The sequence below is a fragment of the Oncorhynchus mykiss genome, chromosome 25 (genome assembly GCF_057628025.1).
Source record: "Oncorhynchus mykiss isolate SJ-2025 chromosome 25, ASM5762802v1, whole genome shotgun sequence".
NCBI classification, from domain to species: domain Eukaryota; kingdom Metazoa; phylum Chordata; class Actinopteri; order Salmoniformes; family Salmonidae; genus Oncorhynchus; species Oncorhynchus mykiss.
This window is the reverse complement of record NC_143046.1, coordinates 34,797,646-34,812,669: the sequence shown is the minus strand read 5'-3', so window position 1 is coordinate 34,812,669 and position 15,024 is coordinate 34,797,646. Positions and strand designations below refer to the sequence as shown.

At 45.8% G+C, this 15,024-nt stretch overlaps 1 protein-coding gene across 1 annotated transcript in view; it reads left to right on the top strand.

The window, feature by feature from the left end:
* The first annotated feature begins 569 nt into the window (after nt 1-569).
* The window catches only part of LOC110505081 (protocadherin Fat 4), a 98,336-nt gene continuing 83,881 nt past the window's right edge, over nt 570-15,024 (top strand). The window contains exon 1 of the mRNA XM_021584041.3: nt 570-6,262. Within this exon, the coding sequence (XP_021439716.3) occupies nt 1,157-6,262 (5,106 nt within the window). The 5' untranslated portion in view covers nt 570-1,156. The remainder of the gene's footprint in view (nt 6,263-15,024) is intronic.

Sequence of the window (15,024 nt, the reverse complement as noted above, 5' to 3'; positions counted from 1 at the left end):
AAATACACATCATAAGAAGACACATGACACTGATACATTTCCAAATTGCAATCCTGTTTCGCATTTTCATCGTTAGGAGTAACAACAAACATAAAACCGTTTGCGATGCATTACGAACATCTCTGTTTAAAACGTGTGACAATGAGAAAGGCTATTGGTAATCTTTCTATTCAGAGTTTTAAACTAGATACCTTTCTAATCAACCTGGCCTATGGGATTTAGGTGGGTAAATACATTCCAGATTGAAACCTTATAGGCTGCATTTGTTATCAAGTTACCGGAACGTGATAAAGTCAGAACAATGTAAGAAAATGTCGGCCTACATTTAGGCTACTTTGATGAATGACCACATTTTGAAGTAACTATATTAAAAGGAAATACATTTTTTTTTAAGACAATACTTCTACAACACATTTTAAGTAGACCTGTGTTGCAGTTATCCTAAACCTGTCACCTGTCTCACATGCCACAATGACTGATATTTGCTTTGATTGACGTTCTCATCCACAAGCCACGACAAGGGCTCCGGTTTACAATAGAAAGGAATGGCAAGTAGGGCGAGCAGAAGCACTGTTATCCAATGGGATTACAGGTGGGAGGGAGTTTGCCTAACTCTAGTTTTGTTCTAAATTACTAGGGACCTAAGCGTATGGCTGAAGCTCCTGCACCGTTATTCCATGGGACCATGCATTGGTAGCCTACAGCTGAGCTGAGCTTTCCGTATTCTATCAATACAATTATTGAATTACTTTAAACTGTTGGATACACTTTTGACAACTGAGAGGAGATATTCACATGTATGTTTCACTTTTGTATTTCCTATGCATCGGGAACTTTATTGCGCAAATTAACCATCACGAATTGCCGCTAACAGATGCGTTTTGCTACAGGGGAGCGCAGTGGTGAAACTTCATTGACAAGCAAGGGGACAGAGCACTGCAGATTCAATTACTACATCAAGATATTCTAACACGGGACAAAATAAGAGTCCTACTTCAGGGTACTCAAACTGTGGAAATATCCTTAATCATCGCTGGAATTATGAATAATTAGTGAATTTTTGGAATACAATGCTTTAGTGTTGGCCAAACTCGAATAAAGTTGATGCATCTTCGTCATGGACTTTTTCTAATAAAGGTGGACTGGGATTTTGACCATGGCGTTTACAGGTAGGGGCTTAGGCCGGTTCCATTTGATTTTATTAATGCTATGGACTTTGTCGCAATATTCTTCATCCAGTCAAATCCGTCAAGAGTTTCGGGTGTTGGAGGAGCAACCGATTGGTACCTACGTGGGGACGATAGAGACGAAGCCCAGCTTCGCCTATCGCTTCAGTGAAAACCACAAACTTTTTGCAATTAATGGCACCACTGGAGTCATTTACACCTCCTCTGTGATTGACAGGGAAATTTTGCAAAGTAATGTCATCAATGTGGTGGTCCTCTCCAGCCAACCTACTTATCCTACCGAAGTTAGGATTGTTGTACTGGATATAAATGATAATTCGCCAGTGTTTCCCGACTCATCAATTGTAGTTTCGTTCAAAGAGGACGCCAGCAGTGGCAGACAAGTGATTCTGGACACCGCCACAGATTCAGACATTGGGAGTAATGGAGTGGATCACACCACCTACAGAATAGTGAATGGCAACGAGCAAAGGAAATTCCGTTTGGATATTACAGTCAATCCTAGTGGAGAGGGGGCATTCTGTCACCTCGTTTCAACTGGAGGCTTGGACAGGGAAGTAACTCCCTTCTTCCAACTCTTGATTGAAGTAGAGGACAAAGGAGACCCTAAGAAGTTTGGGTACATGCAAGTAAATGTAACTATCCAAGATATCAATGACAACCCCCCTATGTTTGATCATGATCAATATCAAACAAGTGTTTTTGAAGACACAGCAGTTGGTTCTAGTGTTCTGCAAATAACAGCATCAGACCGAGATGAGGGCGCAAATGCAGACATCAGGTACTTTTTAGACGAGGGAACACCTTTTCAAATCGACCCCAAAGCAGGGACCGTCATTATAAAAGAAAGTTTGGATTATGAGCGTAAGAAAGAATACTCTTTGACTATTCATGCTATGGACAACGGGGCACCTTCTCTGTCAGGTAGGTCAGAGGCCACTATCAAACTACTGGATGTCAATGATAATGACCCAGTTGTGAAGTTTAGATATTTCCCCACCACGTCTAAGTTTGCCTCTGTTGACGAAAATGCTCAGATTGGTACAGTGGTAGCCTTATTGACAGTCTCCGATTCAGACTCGCCCACAGCTAATGGCAATATATCTGTCTCAATATTGGGGGGCAATGAGCAGAGACACTTTGAAGTGCACACTTCCCCAGTTCCCAACCTAAGCTTAATCAAAGTGGCTAGTGTTCTAGACAGGGAGCGCATTTCCTCCTACAACCTGACTGTGTCGGTATCAGACAATGGCAAACCCATGGCCAGGTCCTCTTTTGCCAGCCTGGTTATTTTTGTGAATGATATCAATGACCACCCGCCCATATTCCAGGAAGCCCTGTACAGAGTAGATATCAGTGAAGACATTCCAAAAGGCAGCTACATTAAAGGGGTCTCTGCAACAGATGGCGACTCCGGGCAGAATGCCAACCTTCGCTACTCCCTGGTGTCTGGAAACAGTTTGGGCTGGTTTGCCATCAGTGAAAACAGTGGTCTGGTTACCAGCGCCGCTTTGTTGGATCGGGAAGTAGCATCTGAAATAGTGCTCAACATCAGTGCAAAAGACCAGGGGCTGCAACCCAAAATGTCCTACACTAAATTGATAGTCAACATAACTGACGTGAATGACCAAGTGCCCACATTTACACAGAGCACGTATCATGTGTCCCTGGTGGAGCACTCTCCAGCCGGTGCTGAGCTCCTATTGTTGTCAGCGTCAGATGATGACCTTGGAGCCAATGGAACTATCAGGTTCTCTTTTGACCCGGAGACCCCATCTAATGTACAAGAGTTTTTCCGCCTGGATGTTGTATCAGGCAGGTTAAGCACAGCCACAGAACTGGACAGGGAGGACCAGGGGAGTTACTTCCTTTACATCCAGGCTACAGACTCCGGTTGTCCCCCTCTCCACTCCATTGGTAAAGTAAACGTAACTCTGAGCGATATCAATGACAATAGGCCAGTCTTCTACCCAGTCCAGTACTTTGCCAATGTGAAAGAGAACGAGCCCTCTGGCTCATTCGTAACCACTGTATTAGCCACAGACCCTGACCTGGGGAGAAATGGCACTGTAAAGTATATCATAACTGCTGGAGACACATCTAAATTCCACATTAATAGCAACTCAGGTCAAATCACCACCCAGGTGCCGCTGGACAGAGAGGAGAAGACCGCCTACCAGCTGCAGGTGACAGCAGCAGATGGCGGGGGACTCCGTTCACACACCCAGGCCATCGTCACCATTAATGTCATAGACACACAGGACAACCCCCCTACCTTTAGTCAGAACGCCTACAGTTTTGTCATGTTTGAAAATGTAGGCATTGGCACAGTTATTGGCACTGTAGCTGCCACCACTGTCGATCTGAATTCAAACATAACATATTTAATCACCTCAGGGGACCAGAGGGGGCTATTTACTGTCAGTAGTGCAACAGGTCAAATCAAAGCATCCAGTCCGATAGACCGAGAGGAGCAGTCTTTTTATCAACTCAAAGTCATTGCCAGAGGTGGGGAGGTAACAGGCGAGGCCCTCGTCAATGTCACAGTGAAGGATTTAAACGATAACGCGCCCCATTTTATCCACGCCGCCGAGCATGTCAGTGCAGTGGAGAACTGGAGCACAGGGCACCTGATATTCCAGGCCAAAGCCTCAGACCCTGACGAGGGCACCAATGGCATGGTGCTCTATAGCCTCACGCAGAACCCCAAAGGCCTGTTCCACATCCATGAGAAACATGGGCTTATCACACTGACCGGGCCACTGGAGCTCACCACCAGCTCCTACCAGGTGGAGGTCCTGGCCTCTGATCTGGGGGTCCCCCTGCTCACATCCCGTCTACTGCTAACAGTCAGCGTGTACGACGTCAACGACAACTCTCCCGTGTTTGATCAGCTCTCGTACGAGGTCATTATTTTAGAGTCTGAACCTGTCAACAGTCGCTTTTTCAAGGTGGAGGCCACTGACAAAGACTCAGGCCTGAATGGGGAAGTGATGTATGACATAGTTGGCGGGAACACAGGCGATGTATTTGGGATCTTTCCGGATGGGCAGTTGTATATTAAAGCTGAGCTAGACAGAGAGGTCCAGGACAGATATGACTTAGTGCTTGTGGCCACAGACAGGGCAGTGGAGCCACTAAGTGCCAGTGTCAATGTCAGTGTAATTCTAGACGACGTGAATGACAATCGTCCCCTCTTTAACAGCACTAATTATCTGTTCCACTTTGAGGAAGAGCAGAAGAGAGGGTCACTGGTAGGGCGAGTGTTTGCAGTGGATAAGGACTTTGGCCCCAATAGTGAGGTCAGGTACGCGTTTGAGACTCCACAGCCCAACTTTGAGCTGAACGCCATCACGGGGGAGTTGACCAGTACTCTGCAGTTGGACCGCGAGTCTCTCATGAGACAGAGAGGCGCCACAGTGTTCAGCTTTACGGTCATCTCCTCAGACCAGGGGCTCCCCAAGCCCCTGAGAGACCAGGCCAAAGTGCAGGTTTACATCCAAGACATCAATGACAACCCGCCCAAGTTTACCAAAGACATTTACCAGGCCTCCATCTCCGAGTCGGCCCAGAACCTGACGCAGCTACTGAGGGTGTCTGCCGTCGATGTGGATGAGAGCAACAACGGACTGGTCCTCTACCACATAAAGGAGGGCAACGAGGAGAGCCAGTTCACCATCGACCGCAGCTCTGGACAGGTCACACTAGTGGGAAAGCTGGACTATGAGGCGACGTCCACCTACTCGTTAAAAATGATTGCTGTGGACTCTGGAACCGTGCCCCTCTCCTCCTCCTGTATGCTCAGCATTAGCATACAGGATGAGAATGATAACTTTCCCTCTTTCCCCAAATCTGCCATAGCCGTGGATGTTCTGGAGAATATGAGGATTGGAGAGCTGGTGGCCTCTGTGACAGCCACAGACTCTGACTCGGGTCATAACGCTGACATAACATACAGCATCACAGCCACAAACAACCACGGGACATTTAGCATTAGCCCCAACACAGGGAGCATCTTCCTTGTGAAAAAGCTGGATTTTGAAACTCAGTCTTTTTACAAACTGAATATCACTGCAAGAGACAATGGGAGACCACCAAGGTCCTCAACAATTCCTGTGGTCATCCATGTCAGAGATTTCAATGACAATCCTCCTATATTTACCCCCGGTGACATTTTTAAATCCATTCCTGAAAATATGCCCCTCTCTGCATCAGTAATGACAATCACTGCTCATGACACGGATGCAGACATTAACGGACAGCTGGAATACTCCATAGTTCAACAGACACCCAGGGGAGGTCACTTTAGCATTGACCCCAGCAGTGGGCTCATATGCACAAACAAGGAGATTGACAGAGAGTTCTCAAATCTCTTTGAGTTGACAGTTAAAGCCACCGACCAGGCAGTTCCTGTGGAATTCCGGCGCTTTGCCTTGAAGAATGTCACAATATGGGTGACAGATCTGAACGACAATGTCCCCACTTTCATTTCCCAGAATGCTCTGGTCGCAGAGTCCACCATAGTCATCGGCTCCATTCTCACAACGGTGGTGGCGTTCGATCCTGACGAGGGCTCTAATGGCGAGGTGGAGTATGAGCTGGTGAAGGGAGACTCGGACACGTTCATCATGGACCGCTATAGCGGGGATATCCGGTTGGCTTCCCAGCTGGTGCCGTCTTGCCTTATCTACAGCCTGACCGTGTCGGCCACCGACCACGGCTCGGACAGGAAAACCTCCAGGACCGAGCTTACCATAATCCTCCAGGGCGCCGATGGGCCCGTCTTCTCACAACCCAAGTACATCACCATCCTGAAGGAGGGCCAGCCTCCGGGTACCAACGTCATCTCCCTGGACGCTTCCAGCCCCAGAGGCTCCGCTACCAAGGTGGAGTTTTTCATAGTGTCGGTCCGCGGCGGCGGCAAGGCCGTGGGACGCCTGTTCACCATAGGCCGTCATACTGGAGTGATCCAGACCGCAGCCGAGCTGGACCGGGAACTGGGCTCTGACCTCTACCTGGTGGATGTGTACGCCATCGAGACAGACGCCAGTCAGCCCAGGACACAGAGAGCTGAGGTTAGTAGCCTGTTTATTTCTCTTCACTTAATAGAGTTCAATGGCTCCTTCGCATTGTGGTCGATTGCTGCCAGACAGCATAAATTGAACCCGTACAGATGTTGAAGTCGTTTAGTGGGATTAAATGAAATGAGATCAAGTTTTCGACTGGAAAACCCGGGGGTGAAAGGAAAGTGTCCAAGTCACACCTAGTCTACCTAGTGCATTCGTACGCACATTAATTACATTCCTTTTTTTTTTTTTTTTTTTTACTATATTGCTAAAAGTTCTGTGTTACATTACATCTAAATTGCCTTGGACATAAGTAGGCCTTGTTTTTTTGGCAAGATAATTGTATTGTTTCAGTTCCAAAAAGGGCTGGCCATAACAATCCGTCCTGCGTTTTGTCTGTGTTTTCTGGGAAAGGGCCTGCGTATCCTGTGTTGTTGCTGTGCTCGTGCTGTTATGAACTTTGATATTCTAATCAGTGAATAAGAACGACACAAATCCAAATCGAACACTTTTTTTGTTGTTGCTGCTCATTGCTGGCGTTAATCACGCTGGGTTGCTTCTTATGATGGGCTTCCATGATAAATTGTTCTCGGTTTCTATAGATAGTAATAGAACACATCATGAGAAATATCCGGATGACCTAGTGCATGTATACTATACCAGGGTCAGTATTACGTTGGTGTTTGGAGCCTGAGGCAGTTTTGGTTTAAGGATGGTCCTGTTGTACTCTCCGCTACCACTGGGCCAGGCTCTGCAGGAAATAAGTGACCATCAAAATTGGGTGACCTCTTAAGACTGTGAAAAGATTTTTGGGAAGAGGAGAAAGGGGGAAAAATATGGAAGACTGAAACCGAAGCTCTCTATTTCGTATGCATTATGTGATGCTGCACCTCTTGGGCTTCGTTTCGTTGGGGGTGGAGTTAAATCCTCTGAAGTTGAGCGCTGAAACCCGAGACCCAGTTTTGGGTGGCTAAACTCTAGCCACCCCTCAAATGAAAAACAAATGTAATTCTATAGACTGTATATGTGTTTTGGGAAATTTCAACTGGAACCAAGAATTCATGTTATTACAGGCTTGATGACAACCAAAAAGAGTGCAACCAAAAAGGAGCCCACTGCTGCTTTTGACAGTTTTTGTGGATACCATTTCAACCATTACAAATACTGAAATTGAAATCCAATCCAATAATAGGTGATTTGGAGGCAAACTCAGATATGATTCAAATCAGAGATTATTTGCAAAGAATTGCGCTGTCATTTCACTTAATGTTAGTAGGGTCAAATGGGGATGTCATATGCTCTCTCACTTTGCCTGCAACACCACAGATACGAATCTCTTCAATGGAGGGAAATAATACACGTCACATTTCTTAAGTTTACCCTGTACAAATCCTGTTCTCAAAGTCCAGTGAAGTTTTTCACCTTTTCAGTCGCCTGAGCGATGACTTTAACATACCCTATGACTGTCACGCTCTATTGTTCATTCTTATGTGTAATAGCTAAAGCCACTTTGATGGTTTTAAACGGACTTTCCTTTGGGTGAAATGGCCTTTTCGATTTGCCCTACTTTAAAGCAGTCTCAGGTACTGCTCGGCAGTGTGACATAGGAAAGGCTAAGGTTTTGGGCTTAGACTGACACATTTCAAATCAAAACGTAATATTTAAGGGCCCTTTCAAAAGGGTCTTCGTATTGATTGTAAAAAAAATGTTGACCGTCACTTTTCTTGTGCTTTGCACTGTGTACAATGTTTAGGAAAGACTTCAACGGAACAGAATTCTGTTGAGTATGCCTTATCAATGATTGCTATCATAAACAACCTGACATGGCGCTGAGCTTGCTATGAAACAGAAGTTGCCGCTGAAACAGAAGTTGCCGCTGACTTGTTTTGGAAATGCCTCTTGTTATCTGATTTAAGTTAGTATAAATACCATTGATTGTTGATTGGTTTCCGTCTTTTGGGATTTGGAGTTGGCCTTGATAGCAGAACATGATGTAACAACCTGCTCTAGCTCTTAACCTGTCAGCCAATATTGTTCAGGGTGTCTGGCCCGCTCTCTCTTTCTGTCTTTCACTCACTCTCTGAATCTTCCTCCGTCTGCCAACCCCCCCCCCCCCCCTCTCTGTCTTTCTTTCTTTCTTTCTCTCTGTTTCTTTTCATTCTCTGGCTCTTCCTCTCCCTCCCTTACCCTCTGCCCTCCTCTCTCTCTCTCCACTCCCAAAACCACTCCCTCTCCAGCTCCAGCTCAATTGTTTTATTTTGCTCCTGGTGAAAAATAATGGAGCTTTTAGGAGAGAGCCTGAAGTGCTACATCACTTATTTCCCCTCGAAAGCATTGTTCCTTCTGGAAATAAACATTGCCGACTCACAACAGTCCTTCCTTTGTTTTGCCTTCACAGATATAGTGTTGCTCCCCTCTGGCATTGGTTCAGTGGGCTCTGTTGTCTTATGGTCTGTGCCAGCATCATTCACTGACAGATTTAGGGTTGTGTATGGGACCCCCTCCTTTCTGACAGAGGAATAGGGAAGTGGGAGTTGGAGTGGGGGGGGGGGGGGGGACTTGGGAGAAGTTTCGGATCATCTCACAAACTGAGGAGGGGAGCATCAGCCTTCTACCCGCTGGCCTGGTGTTCTTGGACTGGACATAGCAACAGGGAATACAGATGGCTAGATAGATGCCTCTTATTAGTGCTTATCTTACTCTTGACAGCGGAGTTGACCGACTTCTTTCATTTCTCTCTCTCTCTCCCAGCTTTCGCTCCCTCAAACGTTCTGTTCCACCCCCCCCCCCCCCCCCCCCTGCAAAGTACATTTTGTCCAGAAAACTAGTCACTCCAAAGCAAAATTAAATTGTTGAAAATAACCGTCTACCCTCTTGTAAGCGATGAGACAGTTGGGGAAAGACGGTTTATTTATGTCATGCTGCTGTTTTAAGCAAGCTTATTGGGCGTTGAATGGATTGCGACTCAACCTAAAATGCCTTACCACGGTTGGCGTCACAGAAAAAACTCTTTAGTTTTTTAAAATACTTTAGCTGTGTTCGGTTTGAGGCTGCCTGGCACAATGGAACCAATGGAATAGACCAAAAAGTACAAACCCCGTCCACCTGGCTCTCCCGGCAGGCTTGGTCAAACGCTCAACGTATTTGAAAGAAAACAAACGCTATTTGAACCCATAAACTCCTCTACCTTGAACCCCGAGGAAATGTGAGTAGGGCATTAGTGGCCGGTGGAGTGCTTGATGTAGTGTAGAAGCACTATGAAACACAAAACCTCTACAGGCAGGTCAACAAGGTAGAGCGAGGGCTGCGCTGCCCTGATACCATACGATATGCTTGTTGGCGTGGGGGGGATGAAGGGTTTCTGAGGCGAGCGAGACAGTAAATTCACGGGGTAAATTGGCTGGATATGTGTTTTGTAGCGGCCATCACCAGGGTTCCTCACAGTCTTCATGGAGTTGATGCATATGTTGGTCCTCCCATGGTGGTCCCGTCTGAGGTCAAAGTTCAGACAGGCCAACAGAGGATTCTCTCTAAGTGCCTGTGTCTTTTACGAGACAACCTATAAACCGTTCCTCACATGCATGCAGCGGGAAAAGCAGACACACACACACACACACACACACACACACAGCTGCCCTATTATTTTGTTGTTAATGTTCACAATTAAATAGCTGGATTACAAGGCGCGAGGTCAAGTTCACACACAGTATCTTCCATGCCAGGACAGCAACACTCCAGTTTTCATGCTACCACTTTAAAGCACTTCCCCTGGAAGAATGACTCTAACTGTTACAATATCAAATATCAATGCTGATACAGTGATAGCATCGTGGGGCACGTCCGTGGCTGTCTCTGTACAGAGACCTCACTTGTTTTCTGAAATGTTGAACTTTTTGTTTCTCTATCTCGCCCGGTTTCAAAGCTAACGGCCATCACGGCTCACAATGAGTGTTTGTTTAGCCACGACGACACCCTCGGGGCTCAGGTTGAAAAACAAGGCTGTGGGGTCGTTATCCAGACCATGTGTCACTATGTAGGCAAGTTGTGTCAACTAACGTCATGACACCCCCCCCCCCCCCCCCCCACTCCCCTCCACAATATTCCCCCTCTTTTCCTATTCTTTCTTCCTCCCTCTCTCCCTCCCGTCTCTCTTTCGCTCTCTCCCTCTTCCTCTACAGTATATACAGCATAACATTTGCAAACAAATCAGCGCATCAAACAAATATATATATATATATTTTTTTTACATAAATTCAATAGTCAATAAAGAAATGTCATTGGTAATGAACGCTCTGAGCACCACATTAGGTCAACTAATGTCGACCAAGAGTCAACCTCAGACGACAGACTGACGACAGACTGACTAATCATTCTCCTTCTCTGTCTGCTGCCTATCTCTGCTGTTTGACTCGGTCGTCTTCCGGAGAGAGAGCACACGTTTTCAGTTGGAATAAGAAATGAATGTGGCGGGAGCTCCAAAGAGCTATCACATGGCCTTTTTTATTTTTAACTTCAGAGATACATTTCTCTGGTTCTGTGGATTTGATTGTCAGGCCTCATCACTCCTCGCATATGTGGTCTGAACACAGAGGCTGAGCTAGTATCAGGCCCACTGGGGGACGCCCTGCTGCTTTGGACTCTGGGACAATTGATCAAACAACAACAGGACCGGAGGCTTAATGAGTTTGTTCTCTTGACCGGAACCTTGATGAGAAATGCTCCTATCGAGTGCACAGGTGGTTGGTGGCACCTTAATATCGGGAGGACGGCTTCTTGGTAACGGCTGGAGTGGAATAGGTGGAATGGTATCAAGTATCCCCCCCCCAGAAGCCTCCACTGATTTGATTGGCCAGCAGTCCAGGAACTCCGGTTTACTGGGTGACTTTGAGTAGAATGTCTTGACTGGCTTTCCGGCGTAGGTGTTACAGGTTGTTAGCATCCAGCCGACATAGAAACGGGTTCAAGCTGATAGGCTGTCGTCGGGTGTTGTTTACTTTATTGACGTTGCATTCACGTTAGTATTGTGTAGTACTAGGATCTACAATATCTAGTCATCTGCAATATAGGTATTGTAATAGCTGTGCTGCTCAAGTCCAGCTAACTTGCCTGGTCTATGAAGGAACGGTTCAAATTTGTTTCCAGCAAAAAGATTCCACTACTTAGGCTAGTAAAAAGTTAGAGGAGTCAGACCCAGAGTGTGCTTGGGAGATTGGGAGGAGGGGAAAGTCGAGAGGGGAGTTGATTTTGGCACATTTTCACTGCAGTAATAATGGATCCCAGCTACGGAATGATTTGTTCTACACGTGACTCACACACACACACACACACATACATAAACACACACACACAACACACACCAAATGTATACAGCTCCCCTGAAGCCTCTATTGTTTTCTCTGGACAAAAGTACACTGCAGCAGTACCTTTAGGCACATCTTCATTTCATCTGGAAAGAAAAACGCTTTCAGGGATTTCGATTGACAGACCCTATATCACCACCCTGTATCATCAGCACCAAGTGCCATTAAAGGAATTGCAGGAAATGGGATGTGCGTTTTTTTTTTTGGCGCCCTCTGCAAAGTCTAAACCCCCTCCTCTTTTCTTTGAGCCTGCGGTTAGCAGAGATGACCCCAAGGCAAGAAGGCTATCTCCCACAGGCAGGCAGATAATTGAGGAGCAGAGAGAGAGAGAGGAGGGAAGGGAGGTGGAGAGGAGGAGGAGGAGGAGGAGGAGGAGGGGGGATTGAGGTTTGAGCTGTGGGAGAGGGTCAGAGCGAGCTTCAGCACCGTCAGGCCTAGAAACAAGGAGGGATAGATTGGCACCAGAGAAGAAAGTTCACGTTATTGTTGTCTTCCCTCTTATTTTATGAGTTTTCCATCAAGAGAGGGGGAAAAAGGGCAGAGCATACTGTATCCTGGCTGGTCAAACGGTTTTGACAGGAAGTGTGACTTATGTTTTACCTGTTTATTTTCAATTATGTATGGCGTAGTGTGTGTGTGTGTGTCTCTCTAGAGTGCCTTGAAGCATCTCTCTAAACTCCGGAGAACACTTTTTTATTAGGTTTCATTATACATGCACACCAGCGTGTAACTGAATAGTTGTGCCTTGTTTGGCACTTGAAAAAAAGAGGAACTTCTCTTGAAAATATGTTGGCCTTTTCATATCATATCTTACATAATGCAGTATTCAAAGTCAACTGAATTGAGCAGGCAACTTTGGCTCATGAGATATTTTCAAATTCCGACAGCTTTTCTCCCAAAACAAGTTTGTGGTGTCCAAGAGTTACTGAAAAGGATTTGCTTGCGTTTTAAGGATGGCAGCACGAGTTCCATTCAAATAGTCTCATCTACATTTTTCTAAATCTAAACAAATGTATTGCATTTGCACGGCAACAAACAAAACTTGCTTTAATAATAAAACAACACTTTTTGTTTACACAATTCCAACAACTGAAGTCTCCAGTTTGAGAGAGAAAAAGAGCTCTCCTCTTTAGCTGGCCATTTCGGTGAGTGCGGCCCCCTCTGGTAGGGCTGCCTAATTGAAAACATCTGGGTGTACATTTTTTTGGGGCAGCGATGTTCTGGCCAGCCAACGTGACTCAAGCTCTCATTTTTGATTGGGTACCTGAGCAGCTCTCTCTGAGCTTTGTTGTCAGGCAAAAGTTCTGCTTTTATTAAACCGGACGATATCTCAAAGAGCAATGGAAAACGTTTAGCTGTTTGTGCTCCGTACATCGGGACACAGAAACAGTTTCTCTGGTTGCCATTACACGCGTTGACATTGTGCAAATGTTACTACTTTTTTTCCCCCTCTCATCTGTTTCTCCTATGCAAATCGCTGGAGTGGCCTAATTAGACCAGCTGTGCTGTATCTGATTCCTTTGGCGTAATTTAGTCTCACGTTGAATGTTGTCATATTTGCCATTTAGCTGTGTGCGTGTGTGCAGTTGTGTGGTTAAGTCAAGATTCCCCTGTATTTTGGCCAAAGGTGCATACAATGTCCAACAAGCAAAATGGAAAATATGCTGGCTACTTCATACTGAAACACTGTGTTCTGATACCCCCCTGGTGATAGGGAGGTCCTCATGAGGTTTGCTCTTTAATGGGAGTAGCTTCCCTGAACATCATGCACTGTAGTCATGCATTAAAAGTATGTACTTATGTACCCATACTGTATGTACTTCGATCTACTCTACAGGTCTGTGCTGAACTTGCTCTGTGGTAGAACACACAGCAAAAACCTACAAGTCCTGGTGCATTGAATTTGTGTCATTTCTCTGCAATGGAGCCGCCTCTCCATTGGAGCCAAGTGATTTATTAAGATCAGGCCAAGAATGGGATTTCCTTCCATATTTGTTCCTCTACCATATAAACAGACACATACTCCCATTGCGGTTGAGTCTTCATTCCGTGTGTTGGCGTGAAATGGATTCCGTAAAACTTTTCACTGACATGATTCTGGTCACGCATAAATGAGAGAGAGATGTATGTGTTGGCTCCGGCTTGGTCTGATAACGAGTTAATTCCCTGAGGGAAGGTGATGAACGTTCACACCGCAAAGGGTCAGGTTGCCAGTGAACGCAGCGACGTTTGACTTGCCCTTGGCAGAGCCTGCAGAATTTGCAGAATTAGCGGAAGCAATGTCCCTTGGCAGCTGAACCACCACACTGTGTGTGTGTGGTCAGTCTTGCATCTGTGTGTATGTGCATCCATTTCATTGCGTGTGTGTGTGTGTGTGACATGGCCCTACAGTGCTGGAGACCCTGACCTCCCCATGGCGTCTTTATGCATCGGAGACGTGTGACAAGGCTGAGACGCTGTTAATAATGATGTGGTTCATCTGTAGGCCGGCCTATGAAACCGCTCCGTGTGCTCCTTTTGTCTCTGATTGGTTGCCCATGGAGCAAGTAACCTTGTCGTACGCACATCACATTATGCTAATACTCAGGCCCAGGTGCTGGGCGGAAACGTTATGAACTTTATAAAGACCTACTCCTTATACATTGACGATGTCACCGTGACATGTGTTTCAACTATGTTGTTTTCTTTAGGGTTTGCCTGTGGAGGCATTTGCAGAAGTTCCCTTTTCGATTGAGTCAAATCACAGGTTTTTACACCTTTCTAAGTCTTCCAACCTTTCAACATTGCATTCTGAGCGTGTGACAACTTAAAGGTATTACAATTGTTTGTGCGTTCTGTAGATTTAATCATTGGAATGTGTGTTACTGCTAGGTTAAATAGTGCACACGCAGTGCGGTGAAAGGCAAGTTATCTCAAAGTTATCCCCAGGTCTCTACTCCATATATCATTCATATTCATTGGCTGTCTATTTCCGAATATGAGGTCTGGCCACAATAGTAAATGCACATCAGGTTCAGATGCATCTTTAAAACCTAATATACCGTCCTACTGTCAAGTTTCTCGTAAGCAGGCCAACAAGTGGTTGCCCTAGCTTGATGTCTTGGCGTTATCGGTCATCTGGAGTCAATCAGAGAAGGCTCGTGTTTTTCCCCCTCTGTCTGTCAAATGCCCTGTCTGACCCCTGCAGTAGGTTTCATAGCAGCTTTAAAGACACTGTGCTGTTTGGCATTAGAGCCATTGGGGACTGTGGTGCTTCTTAAGGTCGGGGATTGTAAACGTGCCTGCCTCTTAAGATTTGCAAAAACTAACACGGGAAATGTTTATCAGTGCTAATCTTGGACATGTGTTTTTGACTATGCTGTTGTCGTGATGTTTTCACCCCGTTCAGTTACGCAACTGAATAGGACTTTA